Source organism: Taudactylus pleione, unplaced genomic scaffold (assembly GCF_031769625.1).
Source record: "Taudactylus pleione unplaced genomic scaffold, aTauple2 ptg000573l, whole genome shotgun sequence".
Lineage (NCBI taxonomy): Eukaryota > Metazoa > Chordata > Amphibia > Anura > Myobatrachidae > Taudactylus > Taudactylus pleione.
This window is the reverse complement of record NW_028284975.1, coordinates 1,932,819-1,959,523: the sequence shown is the minus strand read 5'-3', so window position 1 is coordinate 1,959,523 and position 26,705 is coordinate 1,932,819. Positions and strand designations below refer to the sequence as shown.

At 50.2% G+C, this 26,705-nt stretch overlaps 1 protein-coding gene across 1 annotated transcript in view; it reads right to left on the bottom strand.

Annotated features, from left to right (window-relative positions):
- DAPP1 (dual adaptor of phosphotyrosine and 3-phosphoinositides 1) overlaps window positions 1–26,705 on the bottom strand; it is a 128,924-nt gene that overhangs the window by 10,671 nt on the left and 91,548 nt on the right. The window contains exon 4 of the mRNA XM_088453212.1: window positions 7,846–7,976. Within this exon, the coding sequence (XP_088309338.1) occupies window positions 7,846–7,976 (131 nt within the window). The remainder of the gene's footprint in view (window positions 1–7,845; window positions 7,977–26,705) is intronic.

Genomic DNA, 26,705 nt, shown 5'->3' with positions numbered 1-26,705 from the left:
CGGATACCAGCACCAACGGAGGAGCCACTTTTCAAAGAATACAGAACTGGCAACATAGGGGCTCTTGCAAAAGTGCTTATATTGGTCCTCTTGCTGCAGGGCCGGTTCTAGACATTGTGGAGCTCAGGGCGAAAGTTGCGCCCCCCCCACAAAAAAAATATACTTTTTTTAGATGGTGTTCCTCTGCACGTGCTGAAAGCGCGAGTGCTTCTTCTCAATTCATCACACTATGGGGCGTGACCAGCTCTTACGAAGGTGCTGGGCTTCCCCCAAGCTCTCCCCACGTGGCGAATAATTGCCATGCGCAGTAATGCTCCTTACACAGTATGTCTTACACAGTAATGCCCTTTATAACACATTATGCCACATGTAGTAATGCCCTGTATAACACATTTTGCCACACGCAGTAATGGCCTGTATAACACATTATGCCACATGCAGTAATGCCCTATATAACACATTATGCCACACGCAGTAATGCCCAGTATAATACATTATGCCACACGCAGTAATGTCCTGTATAATACATTGTGCCACACACAGTAATTCCCTTTATAATACATTATCCCCAATTCGAATTATGCCACACAGAAGTCCCTTATTCATGTGATGACACACAGTGGTACCCCTTTTACACAATGCCCAAATTAGTGCCCCTTATACACAAGCCCCACAGTAGTAGTGCCCCTAATACAATGCCCAGAGTAGTAGTGCCCCTTACACAATGACCCCAGTAGTGGTGCCCCCATGCAGTGCCCTCATTAGTAGTGCCCACAGTGGTAATGCCCACAATGTTAATGCCCCCATTGGTAATGTCCCCTATAGTAGTGCTCCCTTATAGATGTGTCCCCAGTAGTAATGCCCCCCTATAGCCATGCCCCCAGTAGTAATGCCCCCCTATAGCCATGCCCCCAGTAGTAATGCCCCTTATAGCCATGCCCCCCTATAGCCATGCCCCCAGTAGTAATGCCCCTTATAGCCATGGCCCCAGTAGTAATGCCACTATATAGCCATGTCCCCAGTAGTAATGCCACTTATAGCCATGCCCCCAGTAGTAATGCCCCCCTATAGCCATGCCCCCAGTAATGCCCTTTATTGCCATGCCCCCAGTAGTAATGCCCCCCTATAGCCATGCCCCCTGTAGCCATGCCCCTTATAGCCATGCCCCCAGTAGTAATGCCCGCCTATAGCCACGCTCCCTGTAGCCATTCCTCCTATAGCGATGCCCCCAGTGCTGGTGCTTCTGAAAAAAAAATGAAAATACAAAACACAATACTTACCTTAAGCCCCGCTGCTGCGTCCGCTGCTGTCTGGCCCGACTGCGGCTCCACCACGTATCTATGGGAGAGACATCATTACGTCATAATGTCCCTCCCATAGTGCTCTCTGCAGGAGCAGGAGCTCAGGAGTGAGCTCCGGCTCCTCGCATCTATGAGAGAGACGTCATGATGTCCCTCCCATAGTGCTCTCTGCCGGAAGCTGGAGCTCAGGAGTGAGCTCTGGCTTTTGGCTGCCGCTGCAGGGAGGGAGCCGGGTGCCTGCTGATAACAAATATCAGCGGGCACCCGGCAAATGCAGCCTCCCTGCGGCGGCTAGCGGGGGGGAAAGCGACGCTGGTTTGTTTGTTTTTTTCAGAGATTTTTTTTTTGCCTCTCTCCTGGGGACTCAGTGGCGCCCTCTAGGGGCCAGTGTTCCGGGCGACGGCCCTGTTAGCCCGCCCATAGAACCGCCACTGTCTTGCTGTTAAGGTGAAGTCTGGCGAGAGTCAAGTAGTCAGTATAGTCAAGCCAGCACCAAGAGGCAAGAGAGAATTCAGCACTTGACAAACTGGGGAGCAGCATTGACCATAGGTTAGCAGAGCAGGCAAGGTCTCATTGGAACACCCTTTACTTAACAATTTAGATCTCCAGGGTGGCGGGAAGTAGGCCTGCAGACATCCTGGGGGGGTGGGGGGAGGTTGAGGCATCTTGCCCAGGGCACCAAATTGGGTAGGGTCTGCCCTGGCTATAACAGTGACCCCATTACTCACGCCTCTTCCCAGTAAACTACAATCTGACTGACAGACTCGATGCCTCATTAGTTGGGGGATTAGACATCATGACTTCTTACCGGGCCCAGAGAAGACAAGTCTGCCCTATTGAGCAAGCAGCTACAGGAGATGCTAAAAAAATCTGTTTAAACAAAATAGTCCCAAACATTCTTTTCAAACTCCCTGAGTCTCCTAGCCATCACCCAAACATAGATTCCCCCCACTGACACCACTTCTATCGTGGCTGTATTTGTACCCCTTGCATTGCAACATGGTTTGGCCAGGTGCACAATTACTTGCTTTATCTTACTCTGTTCCCAAACCTGAATCAGGCCCTCTGACTTTATCTCCCTTCACACACCCACCCGTCAACTTCACTCCACAAATGCATACTGCCTCTCTTGCCAACGGATTACTTTCTTCCACTCCCGCCTCCCAGATTCTTCCTGTGCTGCTGCCTATCTCTCGAATTCTCTCCCTATCAAACTCTCCACCTCTCTACTAAACTTCAAAGGGCTCTCAAATCTTACTTCTACATCAAAGCCAACCAGCTCTCATCCTAACCCACAGCTCCTTGCTCCTTCCTCACTGTCTACCTCATCTGTGTCACCCCTATCTGTCTGCCCCTTCCCTTCAGATTGTAAAGAGTGCCCTTACAAGCATTCCCCTCTTCTCTTATGTGCTTCTCATATCCCTTAATTACACTATCTTATACTCCCTACTATGGCACCAAACCATTGGTTGCTGCCACTCTGCTGCTTATTTAAGTGTCTAGATCCCGGATGCAGCAATTTTTATAAACCATGTCTTTGTCCTGCATTGTTTTGTACTGTAGGTCACTGTTTTCTTGTTTTGCTCTTTTGTAAAGCTCTGCAAAACCCATACCTCCCAACTGTCCCACATTCAGCGGTACAGTACAGTTTTTCTGGGACTGTCTCGCTGTCCCACCCACAGGCCGCAGTGTCCCGCGGTGAGGGGGAAGTTGGGGAGACTACATACCGCTGTGCAGAAGGTGAACAGATGCCGTGCGCATGCGCACGCCATCTGTTCACCAGTTTAGGGAGAGCCTGGGGGCTGCCCAGTATCTCTGTGACATAAACGGGGGTTGCCACGTGGCTTCGCCCCATTTTCATGAGGCCCCGTCCCTTCCCACAAAGCCCCACTCCCTTTTGGGTGAACGCTCCTTCGGCACGCAAAGGACCTCATTCAGAGCCGCTTGCAAAATGCGAGCGGCTCTCTGAATGAGGGTGTCCACTTCTGTGTAATGACCCAGCCTCCTGGCCGCTCGCTAAGCTGTGGGTGACCACCCACAGCTTTAGCAAGTGGCCAGGTTGATGGTCGCGATGGTCAAGAACATCGCGACCATCGGGGCTTGCGATGAGACCCTTGTGGTAGGGTCTCATCTGCCGCAAGCCCCAGTGAGCTTTCGGCTCTAATAGAGCCGGAAGCTCACCACTGACATCACGAGTGATGTCAGTGGGGGCCGCCCCCAAGCAGCAGGCGTTCCTTCAGGAACGCCTCCGTTTGGCCAGCCACCCCCTACCCCGCCTACAAAACGGTGCGAGCTGTCCCTTTTGTAGTGAGCCCCGGAGCGAGAGAATTTGCACAGGGCCTCAACATCGACCCGCTTGCGAGCGCTCAGCACTTGTGAGCAGGTCTGACTGAGACCCAAAGTGTCCCTCTTCATCGTGCTCAAAAGTTGGGAGGTATGGCAAAACACTTGAGGCATTTTAAAAATAAAGGATAATTCTAAAATTAATAACAATAATATGCACACACGTGCTGCAGCCATATAGACATAATTTTTTATCAACAGTGGGTTTTATATAATAGATTTAATGATTTTGTATCTTGTGCCACCCAACCACTTTATATATTTAATGATTTCGTAACCCGCCACACCCCACAGCCACTGTCAACTGAGCATCAGCACATCTGGATCTACAAGCGGAGACAGGACTCGATGCTGCGTGGCACTGAATGCCAGCAAGAAGTGACCTTATCTTGATGCGCCCTCCAGATCCAGCGCATGTGACTAGCACTCCTACTTATGGTTGGTAAGTTCTCTTTTAGAGGCATATTTACAGATTATCAGGTTTCAGACCCGATAATCAGAATTTCTCATGGCCGCTATTCACAGCCATAAAAAATTCACATTTGCCGGAATTTAATAAAAGCCACATGCAGGGCCCATCCATGTGATGTGTAGAGAAGTGTAATAATCACAAAAGCAATCATTTCACTTCTATATCATGAGCTGGGGCGCTTCTGTGCATGCACGGTCAACAGACCATGCATGTGCGGACCAGTGTCCATTGCCGGGGAGGGTTCCATAGACTACTATAGGATAACGCCATCTCCATGGGCACAACTAAGGGGTCTGGCACCCAGGGCAAGGGAATAAATGCCCCCCTACACATCAATGACACAGACCTAATTACCCCTTGGGCCTTGACAATCTGTGGTCTAGGGGGGGATTAATGGTAGCCTACCTGTCCGGTCGTCAGCCGCATTCTTCTGGATGGGCCAGCAGCATCACCACTGGTGCTCTTCTTTCCTCAGCTCAGCGTCCTGTGGCCTTTACCGTGGCCACCGGAGCTCTTCCCACGATGTTTGCATTCTCCGCCCGCCGCCGAACTGACTTTTCCGCCCAGCGGTGCCTGACATCAGATGCTGCGGACAGAGCCAGCCATGACACGGTGAGCAGTGACTGGCTCGCCATGGCCCCTTTTGTATTGGCTGCCAGTCCATGAGCCGTAATTGGCTTGTAGCTGGTGCAAATTGAAATGGCCGCCGGTCCAGGGCCAAATGTCACCCACCACTGGGAACAGTCCAGTGAGATTTGTCCCACCGGGGACACATTTGACCGGACTGCAGGAATTCCGATGCTGGAATCAACACTTGATCCCAGCACTGGACATTGCCTAGGCCGACGGTGCCCCACTCTGCCGGGCCTGTCAGATGGCACCCAGGGCAAGGTGTTCCACTCATACCCCCCTTGGTATGCCACTGGCCATCTCCAGATGGTGTTCTCCTAATGGGCCAAACATGCAAAGCATTTCTGGAGCTTAGTGAATCTGACAGCTTTGCAGCCCCCAAAGAAACCAATAGAGTCTGTGGCTACTATCGGAAATTAATATCTGCTACGGTCTCTCCTTCATACATTCAGAAGATTTTTAATTTTTGAGGGTAACAAATGTAAACAGCTGTTTTTTAGTTGATTTCTTGATAACTAGGTCCCTCACTCTTTGTCAGTGTGCTGGTAACCTTTTCTATTATTCTCAATATCACCCTGAAGACGGTGTACTCACAACACGGAAACATGGGGTATGATAATCATGTCTACCTTTTTTACATGTTTGAATGCAGCTGTCATTTTGGACAACAAGGTCATTTGTACTGGTATTGCTGAATGCCAGCCAAAGCATAGCTGTAATATATATATTATACGGTCCCTCACCAGACCGTAGTTTCCAACATTTCAGATTACTTTTATTTCATCTTTCTTCCTTGAAAAAATATTAAATAAAAGTAATCTGAAACATTGGAAACTACGGCCTGGTGACGTATTATCTTCCTGAGAAGTCCATGGAGTGCTGCCCGATTGACTGTATAATGTGATAGTGCCTATTGGCACTTACAGGATGTGCACCTGGGTATCTTCTTAGTTAATTGGAGTGTCAGTCCATCAAACCCCCTATATTTGTATATATATATATATATATATATATTTTTTTTTTTAAATCTTCTTCTAGAACTCCCTAAATCTGTGTCAACGGGTTGAGAAGTAGGACAATTTTATTAGGAAATAACAAGTGTTATACAATTTTCATTTGGTGTTTTCTTTTTTTTTTTTTTGCCAGATTTTGTAAAAGGTATTTCTGCGGGTGATGTATGGTCACACGGAGCAGTGGTGAGTAATCCCAGAGAGTGGTGGTGAGGAATGGGTGTTTCCATGTCAGTGATTTATGGTATGTAGTTATTGCGGCCGCCGGTCACAATCCCGACGGCAGAATGCCAGTCAGGGATTTTTGACAGGTGTCGAGATACCGACGCCTGTCACAATCCCAACGCCGGAATCCAGGACGACGCGGTCCTGTTAGCCGCTGGAGGGGGAGTTAGGTTTAAGGCACCCCGGGGGGACTTAGGGTTAGGAACCCCCTGGGAGGGTTAGGGTTAGGCTAGGGGAAGGGGGTTAGGGATAGGCAACTCCATGGGGAGGTTAGGGTTAGGCACCCCCCCGGGAAGGTTAGCCTTAGGGTGCGTGGAGGGGGGGTTAGGTTTAGGCACCCCTAAGGAGGGTTAGGAGGGGAGAGGGGAGGGTTAGGGTACTTACATCACGCTGTCGGGATTTCCATCTGTCGGGCTCACAGTGTCGGGATTTGAACCTGCAGCTAAACAGCCGCCAGCATTACAATCCCATTCCGTGATTTATTGAGGGTATCAATTAACAGTAGTGGATAAGTAGTACTGTGTACTGCATTGCTCAGTGGCAAGAGAGGTATCTCAGTGGGCGGGTGGCGTATATGGAGGGGGTTAAGTTGGGTGGGTGAGGTAGTGTAGTACAAGGCGTTAAGGGGAGAAAAACTTGATTTTGCCTCCAGACGGCTAGGATGAAGTTACGCCCCTGCTAGCTTCTATAGTAATACAGTGTGAAAATGTGCAAATGTTATAACTGATAAATATAAAAATAATAACTGGGGATGTGTCAATGCTCTCTCTCACCTAGGGCATCAAAACATCCAGCTATGGCTCTGTGTCTCAGTGGTTCACTGACTCAGAGATGAACATAATGGCGATTACGTATGCAAATTTCATGCATATAAGCATGGTCAGACCTGCCGTAAGGGCACGATGGACACTCGATGTGTGTCAATGTTACCAAAATGTTTGCCGGTAAGCAACGTCGTACATATGTTAGCAGGCAGCAGTGGGCAGCTTTAGGTGATCTATGAAAACATTAGCATATTTTCGCATCTGCGTGGCGTCTGAAATCGCAGCTGCGATCGCATTAGTGTACATCTCTGAATCAGACCCTAAGTCAAGGAGTCAGCACAAGAACAAGCAAGCAGATAGTTTAGGATGGCAACAAGCATGTATTAGTTCTGTTGTCTGTCTTTCAAGCAGATAAATAAAATACAGTATAATAAATGTTATTATGAAAATATTACAGTTAGTAAGATAAAGCATCAGACTTTGGACCTGATTCAGACCCGCTCGCTCTGAGCGATTTTTGCCCATCTGCGCATGCGTATAATTCGCAGTGCGCGTGTGCAAGCCATTCATTGCGATATGATTTTGGTAGCTCGTAAGCCACTATCAGGTCACTGCTTTGAGTGACAGATAGTGCCGTTTGTGGGAGGTAACAGGGGAAGGTGCTTGTGAACAGGGGAGTGGATGTGCGAACGAAGGCGTGTCTGGCCGCCAAAACGCCGTTTAAAGGGCATGCATAATTAGCAAAGTAGCGTCATTGTACACGTCATCTGCATGTATTTCAGCCAGCGCTGATCGTTGTGCTTGCGGCAGGCTAAGGCTACCCCAAGGGCTGCGAGCAGCTCCGATGGCTCACGATGGTCCCGATTAATACTTCATTTCCCGGAGATGACGTGTGTTGCGAGTGGCAAGGGGGTGTCTACAGACATTTGCGAGCGCACTTTGCCATAGCTCGCTAAAACATAATGGGCGTCCTTACCCGACGCAGTGCGAGCACTTCATTTAAATATCCGGCCCCATTTTGCCAGCGAGTGTTCGCATCTTGCAAGCGGATCTGAATGAGCTCCTTTGTCAGCAGGATTCAGTTGATTGAATTTACTTACTGAGGGTGCCATAGGCACAAGGTCAGTTCCAGAGCGACCAGTCTGCATGGCAGTATGAACCCTGACAGATTCATATATTGATGGCTCTTCAACGTCCCGAGGGTAAGGATGTTTCAATAAGATTAAGGTGCCTAAAATGAAAAAAAAAAAAGCAAAACATGAATCTGTGGCTTTATACTGTACGTCATTCCTCCAGAACTTCAGAGTTGATCTTTGAACAGTTTCAAGAACTTAAGAACTATATCACACTATGCTGATATAGAGAAGCAATTTCATAGATGACAGCATGTGGTGTTACACAGGATTTATTCCTTTTCCAGTGTTTCTAGCAGCATAGACCGTCTTATCTCTATGATTGTGTTTTTATCTTTTTACAAACTTATTGAAAATAAAACAATAATATTTAAAAGTGACTAAGTGTCATAAACACCTTTATAGTCATTTAACATAAAACCTTACATAAGTACAAGGTTCAAGTAGAAACAAGTCATTTGTATGATGAGATAGTTATATCAAGACAAGTTCAACTTTAATTCGCAGTCATACAATCCAATTAGCATCTTGTGGCCGTGGAATTCAAGGGACCACTGGGAGAGTCAAATGCACCTTGTAAGCACTGGTCTTTCCCCTTGCCTATCTTGGTGGATGATCAAATAAGACTATTGTATCTGATAGTATACTATTTCAACATGTTGCACAATTAATTTGCAGCTAAATGAAATTACAGCTAAAACCACAGCCACGTCAATATCACATTTTATTTCCAGACAAATGTATTCTCATACATTTTTATGGAGAATTGCTTATACTGTACATATCCCCTGTTTAGTAATAGCAGACTCGGCGACAGGGGGCTACAATGGGGACACTTGTACTGGGTCCAGAGATTCTGAGGGGCCCCGGCCTCTCAGGAATCTCGGGAGCCCAGTTCATGTGCTCCCCTTGCATCTGCCACTGCTGTATTCATCAGGGGCCAGGCACAGCCACAGGCAGAGAGAGGGAGGCCGGCAGCCCGGCACAGTAACGTTTTTTTTTTGTGCAGGCTTGACATCATGATGTTGTGCTGCTGGATCAGAGAGGAGCTGTGCTCGAGCCGTCAGGAAAGATGAACAGCAGGCAGCAGGTAAGTGTTGATACGATTCAGGCAGTGGTTGGGAGGGCTGGAGATGAAGTGGCAGAGGGGGGCAATGGAACGGAAGACTCAGGGCTGGGGAGATATGGGCTGGGGGTGAGGCTGAGAGACACAGGGGCTGGGGATGAGGCTGAGACACACAGGGGCTGGGGGTGAGGCTGAGAGACACAGGGGCTGGGGATGATGCTGAGAGACACAGGGGCTGGGGGTGAGGCAGAGATACACAGGGGCTGTGGGTGAGGCAGAGAGAGACAGGGGCTGGGGATGAGGCAGAGAGACACAGGGGCGGTGGGTGAGGCAGAGAGACACAGGGGCGGTGGGTGAGGCAGAGAGACACAGGGGCGGAGGGTGAGGCAGAGAGACACAGGATGGGGAATGAGGCTGATAGAGACAATGGAACGGATGAGGCTGAGAGACACAGTGGTGTGATGAAGCTGAGAGACACAGTGGAGCTGATGACACAGGGTGGGGAATGAAGCTGAGAGATTCAGAGGGAAAGATGCAGAGAGAGGAGTGGGAAATGAAGCTAAGAGAGGGTGGGGAATGAAGCTGAAAGAACAGGTGGAGGGACAATGATACTGAGAGACACAGGAGAGATGAGGCTTGAGACACAGGAATGGTGCTGGAATGACACAGGTGAGGATGAGGCTGGAGAGATGTGGGTTGAGGATGGTGCAACACAGGTGAGGATGAGGCTGGAGAGACATGGAGGAATAAGGCTGAGAGACACAGTTTGGTATGAGGCTGGAGAGACATGGGGGATGAGCCAATGGGCGACCTGCATGTACATACTGGGAGGGGATAGGGGGCCCCCTAAAAAAAAGTGTGCCAGTCTGGATAAACAGAGACATAAGAAATATTCATGTCACTCACAAACATGAACAAATGTAAAGAGATTTCACCATGCCCATCTCTCTTCTATTTACAATTGATTATATAATGACATGGAGTGGAGCTGGACTCGTAATAATGGATAGTTGAGGTAGGTTGGTGTAGAATAGTGATGTGATTTGTTAGGTAATATTGACATATACATAGAAAAATAGCAGAGAATTTCATAGAAATACAGTAGTATATAAGTTCTGGTCAAATGGCATGTTTCACTGTATCTCTAAGTGATAACAAGTAATCACAACTTTACTTATACTATATGGGTTACAAGCTTAACCATGTCCTATTTCTGCATGTTATGCTGTACAGTACATTTACAATTCAGTTGCTGCATTTGACAGATTGATGTGTTGCACAAGTAAATGTGACGTGAGAAAATAAGGGAGCACCCTCCCAGTCAGAGCTTAGCAACACCACCTTTGAGAGAAGTCACAGCTTCCAAACAGTTTTTGTAGTCAACTAAGGCCCTCATTCAGAGCCACTCGCTAGCGGCAGTACGCTCGTTCCGAGCGATGTTCGCACATCTGCGCATGCGTACGGTTTTTAGTACGCATGCGCGAACCAGTCAGTGCGGCCGAAAATCGTTTGTACGCAATATAGCGAGTGCCTGCTATTTTGAGTGACAGAATGAGGCGTATGTGGGTGGTAACAGGGGAAGGTGCTTGAAAACGGGGAGTGGAGATCAGAACGCAGGCATGCTTAAAGGTCAAAACGGGCGTTTTATGGGTGTGCATAATTAATATAGCAGCGTCATTGACCACGTCACTTGGTTTTTTTTAACTCAGAACTGCTCGCAAAATAGCGGTTGAAAAAACCAACCACAAGAATAGCGAGCAGTTCATATCCTGTTCGATGTACTCGATTAATCTAATAAATAGCGGACATGACGTATGGTGCGAGCGGCCAGGGGGCGTTTTTAACAAATAAACGAGCGTATGTTTTGCTCGCTCGTTCAGACTTAGAGGTGTGAACAGACTGCAATGTGCGAACGGATCATTTGAATAGCCACCCCTTGTTTTTGAACGAACGAACGCAAATAGCGAACGGCTCTGAATGAGGGCCTAAATGTCTTTCTATTGTGAATTGACTGACTTTTGTCTTCCATGTAGATCATTTTGGTGTAAGTAATACTTTTCTGTTAAGCACTACTCCAGCATCAGCTGAGCCTTTATGATGGTCCTTTGCAGTGCTGTGTGGGCTGTGCATACTAAGAGAGATATCCAGATCTTGCACTGGATTCGTACCATAAAATGCTTTGGGCTTGCACTTATATGGTCAGCCCTATGCTCATCATAGTGTATGATTACTCTCTGCCAGTGGCGTAACTAGGGCAGGGTGAGCGGGGTACGTGCCCTGGGCGCCGTAGGACCGGCGGTGCGGGGGGGCGCCGCCGGCCACAGTACCGGCCCGCCCTAGTTAGCCAGTGTAGCGCCGACCGCATTGAGTGCGGTCAGCGCTACACATTTACACAGGACCGGCGCTAGGCTTCCAGCGCCGGTCCTGTGCTGCACAGCTGAGCCCCTTCCCTCCCCTTGAGCACTTGCCCAATAGCGCCAGGAGGAGGGTGGCAGGCGGGCTCAGACTGTGCATAACACACACATCGCCGCCAGCATGGCAGCGATGTGTGTGTTATTCAGCAGCCAATGAGAGTCAGACAGACTCTCATTGGCTGCTGCTGCACACACATCCTCCACCAGCGCTGGCGGAGATGTGTGTGAATCAGCAGCCAATGAGAGTCAGACTCTCATTGACTGCTGCGCGCCCACTACAAGAGCCGGGCTTCCGTCCGGCTCCTGCAGTGGGTAATGGGAGAGACGTCATGAGGTCATGATGTCTCTCACATAATGCATAGCACGCCAGCCCGGGAGGACTGACGTGCGGCGGCGGGAGCGGTGGCCTGAGCAGGAGTGTGGATTCAGGTAAGTGTATTTTCTTATTTATTTTTTTGTAACTTGTGTGTCTGCACTAAGGGGGGTGGGAGCTACTACTACTGGGGACACTATCACTTGGCGGGGGCTACTACTACTGGGGACACTATCACTTGGGGGGGCTACTACTACTGGGGACACTATCACTTGGGGGAGCTACTACTACTGGGGACACTATCACTTGGGGGGGCTACTACTACTGGGGACACTATCACTTGGGGGGAGCTACTACTACTGGGGACACTATCACTTGGGGTGGGCTACTACTACTGGGGACACTATCACTTGGGGGGGCTACTACTACTGGGGACACTATCACTTGGGGGGGCTACTACTACTGGGGATACTATCACTGGGGGGGTGCTACTACTGGGGACACTATTACTGGGAGGGGCTACTACTACTGGGGACACTATCACTTGGGGGGAGCTACTTCTACTGGGAACACTATCACTTGGGGGGGCTGCTGCTACTGGGGACACTGGGCCTGATTCAGAGCCGGACGCTATTTGCGGACACTCGTTCAGAAAAAGGGGCTGGCTATTTAAATTAAGCGCTCACTCTTTGCAGTCTGTTGACGCCTCTATGTCTGAACGAGCGAACAAAACATCTGCTCACTTTTTAGGAAAAAACGGCCCCTGGCCGCACGCATCCTACGTCATCTCCACTATTTATTTGATTAATCGAGTACATCGAAAGGCGTATGAACTGCTCGCTATTCTTGTGGTAGCATTTTCCTACCGCAATCATGCGAGCAGTTCAGGCTAAAAGACAACCAAGTGACGTGGTCAATGACGCTGCTTTGTTAATTATGCACACCCTTAAAACGCCCGTTTTGACCGTTTGGCACGCCTGCGTTCGGATCTCCACTCCCCGTTTTCAAGCACCTTCCCCTGTTACCACCCACAAACGCCTCATTCTGCCAATCAAATTGGTAGGCATTCGTATTTTGCGAGCACACGATTTTCGGCCGCACTGACTGGTTCGCGCATGCGTACTAAAAACCAAACGCATGCGCAGATGTGCGAACATTGCTCGGAACGAACGAGCGGCCACTTACGAGCGGCTCTGAATCAGGCCCACTATCACTTGGGGGGGCTGCTACTACTGGGGACACCATTACTGGGAGGGGCTGCTACTACTGGGGACACTATCACTTTGGGGGGCTGCTACTACTGGGGACACTATTACTGGGGGGGGGGCTGCTACTACTGGGGACATTACTGGGGGGCTGCTTCTACTGGGGACACTATTACTGGGGGGGGGCTACTACTACTGGGGACACTATTACTGGGAGGGGCTACTACTACTACTGGGGACACTATCACTTGGGGGGGCTATTACTACTGGGGATACTATCACTTGGGGGGGCTACTACTACTGGGGACACTATTGCTGGAGGGGCTGCTACTACTGGGGACACTATTACTGGGGGGGTACTACTACTTGGGACACTATTACTGGGAGGGGCTACTACTGGGGACACTATCACTTGGGGGGGCTACTACTACTGGGGACACTATCACTTGGGGGGGCTACTACTACTGGGGACACTATCACTTTGGGGGGGCTGCTACTACTAGGGACACCATTACTGTGAGGGGCTGCTACTACTGGAGACACTTTTACTGGGGGGGGGGTGCTACTACTGGGGACACTATTACTGGGGGGGGGCTGCTACTACTGGGGACACTATTACTGGGGGGGCTACTACTACTGGAGACACTATTACTGGGAGGGGCTACTACTGGGGACACTATCACTTGGGGGGGCTACTACTACTTGGGACACTATCACTTGGGGGGGTTGCTGCCACTACTGGGGACACTATTACTAGGGGGGCTGCTACTACTGGGGACACAATCACTTGGGGGGGCTGCTACTACTGGTGACACCATTACTGGGAGGGGCTGATACTACTGGGAACACTTTTACTGGGGGGGGGGGGTGCTACTACTGGGGACACTATTACTGGGGGGGCTGCTACTACTGGGGACACTATTACTTGGGGGGGCTACTACTACTGGGGACACTATTACTTGTGGGGAGCTACTACTACTGGGGACACTATCACTTGGGGGCTGCTGCTACTACTGGGGACACTATTACTGGGGGGGCTGTTACTACTGGGGACATTATTACTGGGGGGGCTGTTACTACTGGGGACACTATTACTGGGGGCTGCTGCTACTACTGGGGACACTATTACTGGGGGGGCTGCTACTACTGAGGACACCATTACTGGGAGGGGCTGCTACTACTGGGGACACTATTACTGGGGGGGGGGCTACAACTACTGAGGACACTTTACTGGGAGGGGCTACTACTACTGTGGACACTATCACTTGGGGGGCTACTACTACTGGGGACACTATCACTTGGGGGGCTACTACTACTGGGGACACTATCACTTGGGGGGGCTGCTGCTACTACTGGGGACACTATCACTTGGGGGGGCTACTACTACTGGGGACACCATTACTGGGAGGGGCTGCTACTACTTAGGACACTATTACTGGGGGGGTGCTACTACTGGGGACACTATTACTGGGGGGGGCTGCTACTACTGGGGACATTATTACTGGGGGGCTGCTACTACTGGGGACACTATTACTGGGGGGGCTACTACTACTGGGGACACTATTACTGGGAGGGGCTACTACTACTGGGGACACTATCACTTGGGGGGCTACTACTACTGGGGATACTATCACTTGGGGGGGCTACTACTACTACTGGGGGACACTATTACTGGGGGGCTGCTACTACTGGAGACACTATTACTGGGGGGGGCTACTACTGGGGACGCTATCACTTGGGGGGGCTACTACTACTGGGGACACTATTACTGGGGGGGGCTGCTACTACTGGGGACACTATTACTGGGAGGGGCTACTACTGGGGACACTATCACTTGGAGGGGGCTACTACTGGGGACACTATCACTTGGGGGGGCTACTACTACTGGGGACACTATCACTTGAGGGGGGGGCTACTACTACTGGAGACACTATCACTTGGGGGGCTACTACTACTGGGGGCACTATCACTTGGGGGGGGCTACTACTACTGGGGACACTATCACTTGGGGGGGGCTGCTACTACTGGGGGTACTATTACTGGGGGGGCTGCTACTACCGGGGACACTATCACTTGGGGGGGCTACTACTACTGGGGACACTATCACTTAGGGGGCTGCTACTACTGGGGACACTATTACTGGGGGGGGCTGCTACTACTGGGGACACCATTACTGGGAGGGGCTGCTACTACTGGGGACACTATTACTGGGGGGGCTACTACTACTGGGGACAGTATTACAGGGGGGCTGCTACTACTAGGGACACTATTTCTGGGGGGAGCTACTACTACTGGGGACAATATTACTGGGAGAGGCTACTACTGGGGACACTGTCACTTGGGGGGCTACTACTGTGGACACTATCACTTGGAGGGGCTGCTACTACTGGGGACACTATTACTGGGGGGGCTGCTACTGGGGACACTATCACTTGGGGGGGCTGCTACTACTGGGGACACCATTACTGGGAGGGGCTGCTACTACTGGGGACACTTTTACTGGGGGGGCTGCTACTACTGAGAACACCATTACTGGGGGGGCTGCTACTACTGGGGACACTATCACTTGGAGGGGCTGCTACTACTGGGGGTACTATTACTGGGGGGCTGCTACTACTGGGGACACTATTACTGGGGACACTATCACTTGGGGGGGCTACTACTACTTGGGACACTATCACTTGGGGGGCTGCTGCTAATACTGGGGACACTATTACTGGGTGGGCTGCTATTACTGGGGACACTATCACTTGAGGAGGCTGCTACTACTGGGGACACCATTACTGGGAGGGGCTGCTACTACTGGGGACACTTTTACTGGGGGGGGTGCTACTACTGGGGACACTATTACTGGGGGGGTCTGCTACTGCTGGGGACACTATTACTGGGAGGGGCTACTACTACTGGGGACACTATCACTTGGGGGGGCTACTACTACTGGGGACACTATCACTTGGGGGGGCTACTACTAGGGACACTATCACTTGAGGGGGGGCTACTACTACTGGGGACACTATCACTTGGGGGGGCTACTACTACTGGGGACACTATCACTTGGGGGGTTGCTACTACTGGGGACACTATTACTGTGGGGGGCTGCTACTACTGGGGACACTATTACTGGGGGGGCTGCTACTACTAGGGACACTATTACTGGGGGGAGCTACTACTACTGGGTATAGTGGTCCTCATTCAGAGTCGGTCGTAAGTGGTTGCTCGGTCGTACACCACCAATGTTCGCTAAACTGCGCATGCGTCAAATTCGCAATGCGCGTGCGGAAACTAGCTATTACGATCAGAAATTGCTCTCTCCTTGAACACAGCCAGGTCGTTAGTTTGAGTGACAGGATGAGACGTTTGTGGGTGGTAACAGGGGAAGGTGCTTGTGAACGGGGAAGTGGAGATCCGAACGCAGGTGTGCCTGATTATGCAAACGGCGTTTTATGGCAGTGCATAATTAACTAAGTAGTCTCATGGCACATGTGACATGGGAGGTTTTTACACTGACTAGATGGTAGTGCTTAAGAGAGGGTATGGTCAACCTTAAGCTCTACGACCAGCTCTGATGGTTCCCGATGGTCTCGATTAATCCTTAAATGCCCGGAGATGACGTGTAATGCGAACGAGAAGGGGGCGTATTTTTTGTCTTACGGCCGCATCCTCCCCTCGCTCGTCCAGCTAACGATCCCATCTTAACGAAGCAACTTGCGAGCGCTTCATTTGCATATCCGGTCCCTTTTACCTAATGACCGTGCGGCCGCAACGACCGACTCTGAATGAGGTCCACTATTTCTGGGGGGAGCTACTACTACTGGGGACAATATTACTGGGAGAGGCTACTACTGGGGACACTGTCACTTGGGGGGCTACTACTGTGGACACTATCACTTGGAGGGGCTGCTACTACTGGGGACACTATTACTGGGGGGGCTGCTACTACTGAGGACACCATTACTGGGGGGGCTGCTACTACTGGGGACACTATCACTTGGAGGGGCTGCTACTACTGGGGGTACTATTACTGGGGGGCTGCTACTACTGGGGACACTATTACTGGGGACACTATCACTTGGGGGGGCTACTACTACTTGGGACACTATCACTTGGGGGGCTGCTGCTAATACTGGGGACACTATTACTGGGTGGGCTGCTATTACTGGGGACACTATCACTTGAGGAGGCTGCTACTACTGGGGACACCATTACTGGGAGGGGCTGCTACTACTGGGGACACTTTTACTGGGGGGGGGTGCTACTACTGGGGACACTATTACTGGGGGGGGTCTGCTACTGCTGGGGACACTATTACTGGGAGGGGCTACTACTACTGGGGACACTATCACTTGGGGGGGCTACTACTACTGGGGACACTATCACTTGAGGGGGCTACTACTAGGGACACTATCACTTGAGGGGGGGCTACTACTACTGGGGACACTATCACTTGGGGGGGCTACTACTACTGGGGACACTATCACTTGGGGGGTTGCTACTACTGGGGACACTATTACTGTGGGGGGCTGCTACTACTGGGGACACTTTTACTGGGGGGGCTGCTACTACTAGGGACACTATTACTGGGGGGAGCTACTACTACTGGGTATAGTGGTCCTCATTCAGAGTCGGTCGTAAGTGGTTGCTCGGTCGTACACCACCAATGTTCGCTAAACTGCGCATGCGTCAAATTCGCAATGCGCGTGCGGAAACTAGCTATTACGATCAGAAATTGCTCTCTCCTTGAACACAGCCAGGTCGTTAGTTTGAGTGACAGGATGAGACGTTTGTGGGTGGTAACAGGGGAAGGTGCTTGTGAACGGGGAAGTGGAGATCCGAACGCAGGTGTGCCTGATTATGCAAACGGCGTTTTATGGCAGTGCATAATTAACTAAGTAGTCTCATGGCACATGTGACATGGGAGGTTTTTACACTGACTAGATGGTAGTGCTTAAGAGAGGGTATGGTCAACCTTAAGCTCTACGACCAGCTCTGATGGTTCCCGATGGTCTCGATTAATCCTTAAATGCCCGGAGATGACGTGTAATGCGAACGAGAAGGGGGCGTATTTTTTGTCTTACGGCCGCATCCTCCCCTCGCTCGTCCAGCTAACGATCCCATCTTAACGAAGCAACTTGCGAGCGCTTCATTTGCATATCCGGTCCCTTTTACCTAATGACCGTGCGGCCGCAACGACCGACTCTGAATGAGGTCCACTATTACTGGGTGGGAGCTACTACTGGGGGCACCATTACTGGGGGGGAGCTACTACTGGGGACACTATTACTGGGGGGAGCTACTACTGGGGGCACTGCATCCGGAGGGGGAACGTCTACTGGGCGGGACTACTACTGGTGGCACTATTTAATGGGTTTACTACTAGGGGACCACTACGGGGGCACTAAATAGGGAGGACCACTACAGGAGGCCCTGTATAGGGGGCACTGGATAGGGGGGATCACTGCTGGGGGCCTGCATAAGGGGGACCACTACTGGGGGCACTGCATGAGGGGAGCTACTGCTGAGGGCACTATATAAGGGGCTTACTACTAGGGGACCACTACTGGGGGCACAAAACAGGGACCACTACAGGGGGCACTGTATAAGGGGCACTGGATAGGGGGGGGATCACTGCCAGGGGCCTGCATAAGGGGACCACTACTGGAGGCACTGAATAAGGGGAACTAATGAGGGGCTGCATAAGGGGGACCACTACTGGGGATACTGTATAAGGGGCACTACTATGGGCCTGCATAAGAGGGACCACAGCTGGGGACATTGCATACTGGGGGTACTGTATAAGGGGCACTACTGGGGTTAAGGTGCATATGGAAAGTAATGTGATGATAAAGTGGTGTGTCATGTTGACACACCCCATTTTTAGGTGACCATGCCCATTTTTTGCAGCGCGCGGCTTCGTCGCGCGCACATAGGGGGGGTAGGGGCTCCATTTTTACATTTGCCTTGGGCTCCAAATACCCTAGTTACGCCACTGCTCTCTGCTCTCAAGAGACTTCTTTGCAAACAACAAATGCATCTTGAAGGGAAAAAAATTTGTAACAAAGTGAAAACATCACAAGAAGTCCAACAACCAATCACTTTAAAACCATGCATTACATTAAATAAAATACTGCTTGGTTCAGCCTAATTTCTGGCTCAGACCGGGGAACTCCTCAGGCATCCCCGGTCTGGGCAGACTAGCGGTCAGGAGTAATGTTTCGGCCGGGGAACCCGTTGATAGGGTTTCCCTGGCTGTGACATTACCCCCCCACTAGAAAGGGTCTGGTGCTAGTTGTGGAAATTACAGGGGAACCCTATGCTTTTTTTCCCCTGTAATTCCAGAACCAGGGCCGGCTCAGAGCCTGGTGCTGGTTGCGCTAAGTACAGGGGAACCCCACGCAATTTTTCCCCTGTATATACACAACCAGCACTGGCTATGAAAAGTCCAGGGCTGGTTGTGGTTTTAGGGGGGGACCCCACATCATTTAAAAAAAAAATTAACAACCTTTTTACAATAAGTATGCATGCATCTGTGTCAAATTGAACTGCTCACGCTGAAACGAAAGCATGAAGCTCTTCTATTTATTTGGGGATTTGCAGTTCGATCTGGTGTTCATTTTTCATTCGATTTGCAAATGAAGGAATCCTATAGTCCTCTATGGGGACACATCAGTGTTTTTCAGAAATTTGATTTCACATGAAATTAATTTTTCTGTTCGATTTGACATTCAATTTGCGCTTTAGTAAATCCATTCATAAAAAATGTAACCAAAGGGTGGGCATGCTGGCACCTGTAATTCGACTTTAAAATAGTTTCTATACTTTTACACCATTATTACCCATGTACCCATGTGCTCCAGTGGTGCGGGGAAGAGCCACAGGCTTCAGACTAAGCCTGGGGTGTCGGGAGAGGGGGTCCCCACCTCCCCTGAGATCCCCGGCTTGGGCTGAACGGCATGGGGTGTGAACGATTTGGCTGGGGAAACCCGGTGTTAGGGTCCCCTGGCTGTGGCATTACACCCCAGTCAGTTTGGGTCCAGTGCTAGTTTTAAATATTGAGGGAGTCCTACGCAATTTTTTTCCCCCTATACTTAAAACCAGGACTGGCCCTGCAGCCAGCTGCTGGTTCCCAAATTACGGGGGAATCCTACACATTTTTCCCCCCGTAATTTTAGGAACCAGGACTAGCTGAGCAGTCCGCGGCTGGTTATGCTTTTGGGGGGGGGACACTACATATTTTTTTTTTTTTTAAATAAACACTTTAGATTATTTATACAGGCAGAAACATACACAAATCACACTGATCTGTGTATGTGTCTGCCAAATGCGCAGCTCAGGCGGTGGAATGTTTAAAACTTCAATTTATCAGGGATCTTACTACAATCTCACCCGAGATTGTAATCTCGATTCTTGGTAATATCCCGAGTTGCATCTTTTTCATGAAAAGTACTTCAGAGTTTGGCCGATTGTGAGTTGATTTGAGTTTGCGATCTCACCCGAGTTTTACCAGTGAAAAGAGAGAAATCTCTCCCAAACTCACCTAAGTTTATCTTTAGCAAATTTGCGAGTTGAAAAAAACTAAACTCACCCGAGATTGCAATCTCGACCAAACTCGAATCTTAGTAAATTTACCCCTAGGAATCAACTTCACTTTTGACCCTCCTTAAGTACAGCACAAAATTAGTAGCGGCTGACAGCTGTTTTGTGACCTGCGTGCAATGAGTTTGTGGTAGCTGTCCAGTTCCCAACACTGACAGGTGTCCATATCCCACAACAACACTCTATCTGCTGGGAGCTCTAAACACACATTGACTCACTAGTGCTTGAAAGTTAAACCACTCACTCTCTGCTGGTGTTGATCCTCTTTGAGATTGTGTTTTAGCATACAAGCACGGTATGCTAAAGCAGAGAGAAGGCAGATGAATCCTCAGGGCTACAATCTAATCTTCTACAGGCCACACACTATTAAAAATACTACTGATGGTGTATACAACTTCTTTAACCCATACTTTCCTACTTAGTGGACAAAGGGCCTGATTCATCACGGATCGCAACTGCAACAGCGTACGCAGATCGGTCAATGGTGCGGAACCGCAGTGCGCGTGTGTGAGTTAGCATTTCGATCACTCTACGATTACTCGCACAGAAAGAAAGCCATCGCAGAGTGAGTGACGGGAGGTCAGCATTTGGCATTGGTGACGTGGAAGTGGTCGGAGAAACGCAGGTGTGCCTGTCCGTTTGAACGGCGTTGCATGGGGCGTGCATAAATTAGCCACTGTGGCGGCATACGCAGCTTGGGTACTCACTGCTTACAACGAGGTTAGCAATTTCAGTAAGGTCAGACCTGCTGTAATTCTGTGTAAGGGGCCGATGTTACCAATGTATACACAGGACTGCAAGGTAAATGGATGTGAGATAGCGTTAGTGGGTGTCTCTATGCTGGCTGTGTGACGGCTTTGCGTTCGCATTCATTAGCATATTTTCGCCGCAGACTTCTGTGTGTAATCGCAGTTGCGATCACAATAGCGATCCGTAGTGAATCAGGCCCAAAGAGGCGAGTGCATGGGATGAAACAATACATTTTGCATCATCACAGACTGTTGTGCAAGGCATCTGCCTGCCACAGCCACTAAGTAAAAAGACCAGGTAGGATGTTAGGGACAGTGGCAAACGCAGGATTTCTAGAGGGGGGTTTCCAAATGCTTGATTTTAGAGCGAGTGTGGCCAGTCCATGAAAAGGGTGGAATTAGTACTTTAATATGTGTCATACAATGTGTAGTGTGTGTCATAATTCCGGCATATACAGGACCAGTGATCACAGTAAGCCATTAGATGCGGCAGTAGGCCATTCTGCCTGAGCTAAATGTTTTCATTTTAGATGTGGGCACCATTCCTGACTATAGGAGCAAGTTCAGGAGCCTGGAGGAGCAGCGGAAGGACCCAGGGCTGCCATCAGAAATGATGGGGCCCGGGACTGACAAAATAGGCAGGGCCCCTCCTCTTAGGTGGGGGGGGGGGCAGTTTGTCAGAGGTGGGCGTCGCTGTGGATAATGTGGGTGAACAGCATGATGGTGAGGGTGTGAGCCGTGGGAGGGTGAAGGTGGTGAGGATGTGAGAGCAGATTGAGGGTGAGAGAGCAACGCGAGGGTGTGAGAGCAACGCAGGGGTGTGAGTGCAACATGAGGGTGAGGGTGTAAGCCGTGGGAGGGTAAAGGTGTGAGAGCAGGGTGAGGGTGTGAGAGCAGACTGAGGGTGTGGGTGTGAGAGCAGACTGAGGGTGTGAGAGCAAGGTGAGGGTGTGAGAGCAGGGTGAGGGTGTGAGAGCAAGGTGAGGGTGTGAGAGCAAGGTGAGGGTGTGAGAGCAAGGTGAGGGTGTGGGTGTGAGAGCAGGGTGAGGGTGTGAGTGTGAGAGCAGGGTGAGGGTGTGAGTGTGACAGCAACGTGAGGGTGTGAGAGCAATGTGGGTGAGGGTGTAAGCCGTGGGAGGGTAAAGGTGTGAGAGCAGGGTGAGGATATGAGAGCAGACTGAGGGTGAGAGTGTGAGAGCAGGGTGATGGTGTAAGCCGTGGGAGGGTAAAGGTGTGAGAGCAGGGTGAGGATGTGAGAGCAGACTGAGGTTGAGGGTGTGAGAGCATGGTGAGGGCGTGAGAGCAGGGAGAGGGTATGAGAGCAAGGTGAGGGTGTGAGAGCAGGGTGAGGGTGTGGGTGTGAGAGCAGGGTGAGGGTGTGAGAGCAGGATGTGGGTGTGAGTGTGAGAACAGGGTGAGGGTGAGTGTGTGAGAGCAGGCTGAGGGTGTGGGTGTGACAGCAGGGTGAGAGTAGAGTGAGGGTGAGAGAGCAGGGTGAGGGTGTGGGTGTGAGAGCAGGGTTAGGGTGTGAGAGTAGAGTGAGGGTGAGAGAGCAGGGTGAGGGTGTGAGAGCAGGGTGTGGGTGAGAGTGTGAGAGCAGGGTGAGGGTGTGAGAGCAGGGTGAGGGTGTGAGAGCAGGGTGTGGGTGTGAGTGTGAGAACAGGGTGAGGGTGAGTGTGTGAGAGCAGGGTGAGGGTGAGTGTGTTAGAGCAGGGTGAGGGTGAGTGTGTTAGAGCAGGGTGAGTGTGTAAGAGCAGGGTGAGGGTGTGGGAGCAGGGTGAGGGTGTGAGAGCAGGGTGTGAGTGTGAGAGCAGAGTGTGAGAGTAGGGTGAGGGTGAGTGTGTGAGAGATCAGGGTGTGGGTGTGACTGTGAGAGCAGGGTGAGGGTATGACTGTGAGAGCAAGGTGTGGGTGAGGGTGAGAGAGTAGGAGTGAGGGTGAGGGTGTGAGAGCAGGGTGAGGGTGTGAGTGTGTGAGAGCAGGGTGAGGGTGAGTGTGTGAGAGCAGGGTGTGAGTGTGAGAGCAGGGTGAGGGTGTGAGAGCAGGGTGAGGGTGTGGGTGTGAGTGTGAGAGCAGGATGAGGGTGTGAGTGTGAGAGCAGGGTGAGGGTGTGAGTGAGAGAGCAGGGTGAGGGTGTGAAAGCAGGGTGAGGGTGAGGGTGTGAGAGCAGGGTGAGAGAGCTGGAGTCTATGTACCTGATCAGTCTCCAGCATCTCCTGCTCCTGCTGTCCTTCCTCTGCACCACACGCGGTGGCTGTAAATAGCTTCTCCGCCCGCAGCTGCTGCTACCTCTATCCCCGGCTGTTGTCTTCCTTGCACAGCCTCTCCCTGCTGCTCCTGCTCGGAGCTCACATTTACCCGGACAGAGAGAGGGACCCAGGGGGCAGGCAACGCATTTTGAATATAGCACTGGCCGCAAGCCAATCAGAGCTTGCAGACCGGCAGACCAATCAGGAGCCGCAGCTGCGGCCACTCCTGAATGGCTACCGGTCCACAAGCTCAGATCAGCTTGCGGCCGGCTCCAAATTGAAAATACCGCCAGCACTTGTCCACTCCGCTTCTACCCGGGCCCCCTTTCTGTCCGGGCCCGGGACTATAGTTCCGGCAGTCCCTCCCTGATGGCAGCCCTGGAAGGACCTACGAGTGCCCTGGACATATATGTACATATTGGGCTCTATAGCAGTGCATCCCTAACAGTACATGTTTTCCAGATCTCCTAGTTGATGCACAGGTTATTTATCACTGGCTTAAAAGATCCACAGGTGGTGCTAATTATTTTATTTGTGAGACTGAGAATAAAATGGAACACTAGTAAAATTCTATTATATTACTATTTCTATTGTGGTCATGGTGTGGGCTGGGGAGGGGGGTTTCCAGGCAGATGGAAACCCCCCCTGCGTTTGCCTATGAGGGGGAAGGTTAGCTACTCTCCCAGTAGTGAGCTCTGGGAAAACTCCACATAATTCCAGTGTCTCCTGGTCATTCTTGGAGAAAAGGCAGCTATTATTTAATCTCTCTCACTTTGCACAACATGCATACTACTCAAAGAGTAAAAGCTGTCAAAAAGAAAAAAGGCATTTTACTTAATTTGAAAATATAGACTAAGGGTGGGTACACACTAGAAAGATATCTTCACGATTTGGTGAATTGAATGGACAAATCGTGAAGATCGTTCAGTGTGTACCAGCAACTGAGCACTCCCGTGGGTCGTTTAGGATATCTTCTGGATGTCTGTGCTGCACGGTCAATCAGATGATATTGTGAACTGTACAATGCCATGCTGTTAAATGCAGCATGTCATTGTACATCATGCCGTCTTACCACTGCACCATGCACTGTGTACGCACAGTGCAATATGTCAGCCCTTGGGGTGGCGGATCGTCCGGGAACACATCGTTCTGAAGTGTACCTGACCTTAGAGCTTCAGAAACCCTGAATATGCCTCTGGAAGACGTGGTATGCCACAGATGTGGGGAGACCATGCAGCTTTTTTGCGCTGTAGCATATCAAATTTGTCTCAATTAATTTCATGCTGGAATGGTGCACTTACAATTAAATATTTACTGTAGCAGAGAATGCTATATAAAGTTCATGCATGCAAGCATTTCTGGTCAGAGGAACCTGTGGATAGTGGAATGTGCTACTGCGCAGACTCCATGCTTAAAGTACCTCCAGAGAGGCTTCATTATCTGATCCAAGATGGCCACTGAGATCAGTACTGCGCATCCGCGGCGCCATCTTGTTGAGTGACGCAGTGGGAGATGGATGTCTCCCACTTAGCTCTGAGAAACCCGTCATATTATCCTGCAATTACCGCTGTTCAAGCATCCTACACCACTACCCAAAAGCTATATACAGTACAGTCAATGACTGGTGATCTGTATCACACTGCTCCGCTCCATTATAACCAGTGTATCACAGTGAGTACAGCTGTACATCACATATCCTTCAATAAACCAACATACTGGTTAAACAACTGGGCTGCCTGTAGTGATAAGGCATTCCGCTGGTGTGTACATACAGTAACTCCACTGCACCTGTACACATGCATTTTCAACAGATTATGGGCCCAGGCACACAAGTATAAAGCATACAGGCCCCAAGCTACTAAGACGCCCACAGCTGCACACAGGTGCCATCTTAGGCACATGCATGACACAGACTGCTACAGGACACAGAGTGAGGACAGCACAGAGTGTTTCCAGTGAAGCGTGTCAGTACAGAGATTGTTTAGTGTACAGGAGCTTCACAAATATGGCTGCGAGAAACATAGATGCTACACCTACAGATGTGTCCTCTTGCATCCATGCCTCTTGAGTGGCAAAGGTGAGCACGCAACCCCCCATGCGATTTGGCGCGGCTGCGTGTGCCACGATACGCCATGCCGCGGCTGTATTCAGACCATGCAATCCTATGGATGTGGTCATGTTTGGCTATTGCCATGAAAGCACATGCTGCAGATAATGGAATCCAAGTACCAAACAGCTTGTCAAATCCAGATATGTTATAATCAAGGATACAACACAAGTTATAGAAGAGCTAAAAGTTGATATGCTGAACAAGTATGTGTCAGTGTACATGCTGGTGCTGGAGATGCTTCTGAACCTGAAGCTATCAACGTGGAGGTTCAACCACAGAAAAGTTCTTCTGCAAAATCAAATATTGGCAGACCACAGAAGAGGTATGATGAAGATTTTGCACTACTACTGAGGATTTTGGGGGCACTACTACTGGGGGCATTGCATAGGGGGCACTACTACTGGGGGCATTGCATAGGGGGCACTACTACTGGGGGAACTGCATAAGGGGCACTGCATAAGGGGCACCACTACTGGGGGCACTGTATAAGGGGCACCACCACTGTGGGCATTGTATAAGGGGCACTACTACTGTTGGCATTATGTGTTTTGGGGACACTACCACTGTGGGAATTGTGTGTAAGGGGCATTACTGTAGGCATTGTGTAAAAGGAGCACTACTGTGTGTTATAACATGAATAAGGGACACTACTATATGGTGTAATGTGTAATGTAATGTGAATCAGGGGCACTATGTGCGGTGTAATGTCAATAAAATTGTGCTACTGTGTGGTGTAATTTGAATTGGGAATACTATTGTGTAACCACGACCCTTTCTTTTGAGGACACACCCCCTTTTCAGCGCACGCTGTCCCTTTATTGAAAAAGCGCCATGGGAGTGGGGTGCAGTCTGCCACTTCTCTTGGACCATTTTAAGCACTGGGCCTTACTGACTTAGGGCCTTACTGCATATAAAATAGCTACAATTACTGCCACTTCCAGTTTTATAAATCCATGCAAACATCTGCCTGTATTCTGACTAAGGGCCTGATTCAGAGCCGGACGCTATTTGCGCTCGCTCGTTCAGAAAAAGGGGCCGGATATTTAAATTGAGCGCTCGCTCTTTGCGGTCTGTTGACGCCTCTATGTCTGAGTGAGCGAACGAAACATGCGCTCGCTATTTTGTAAA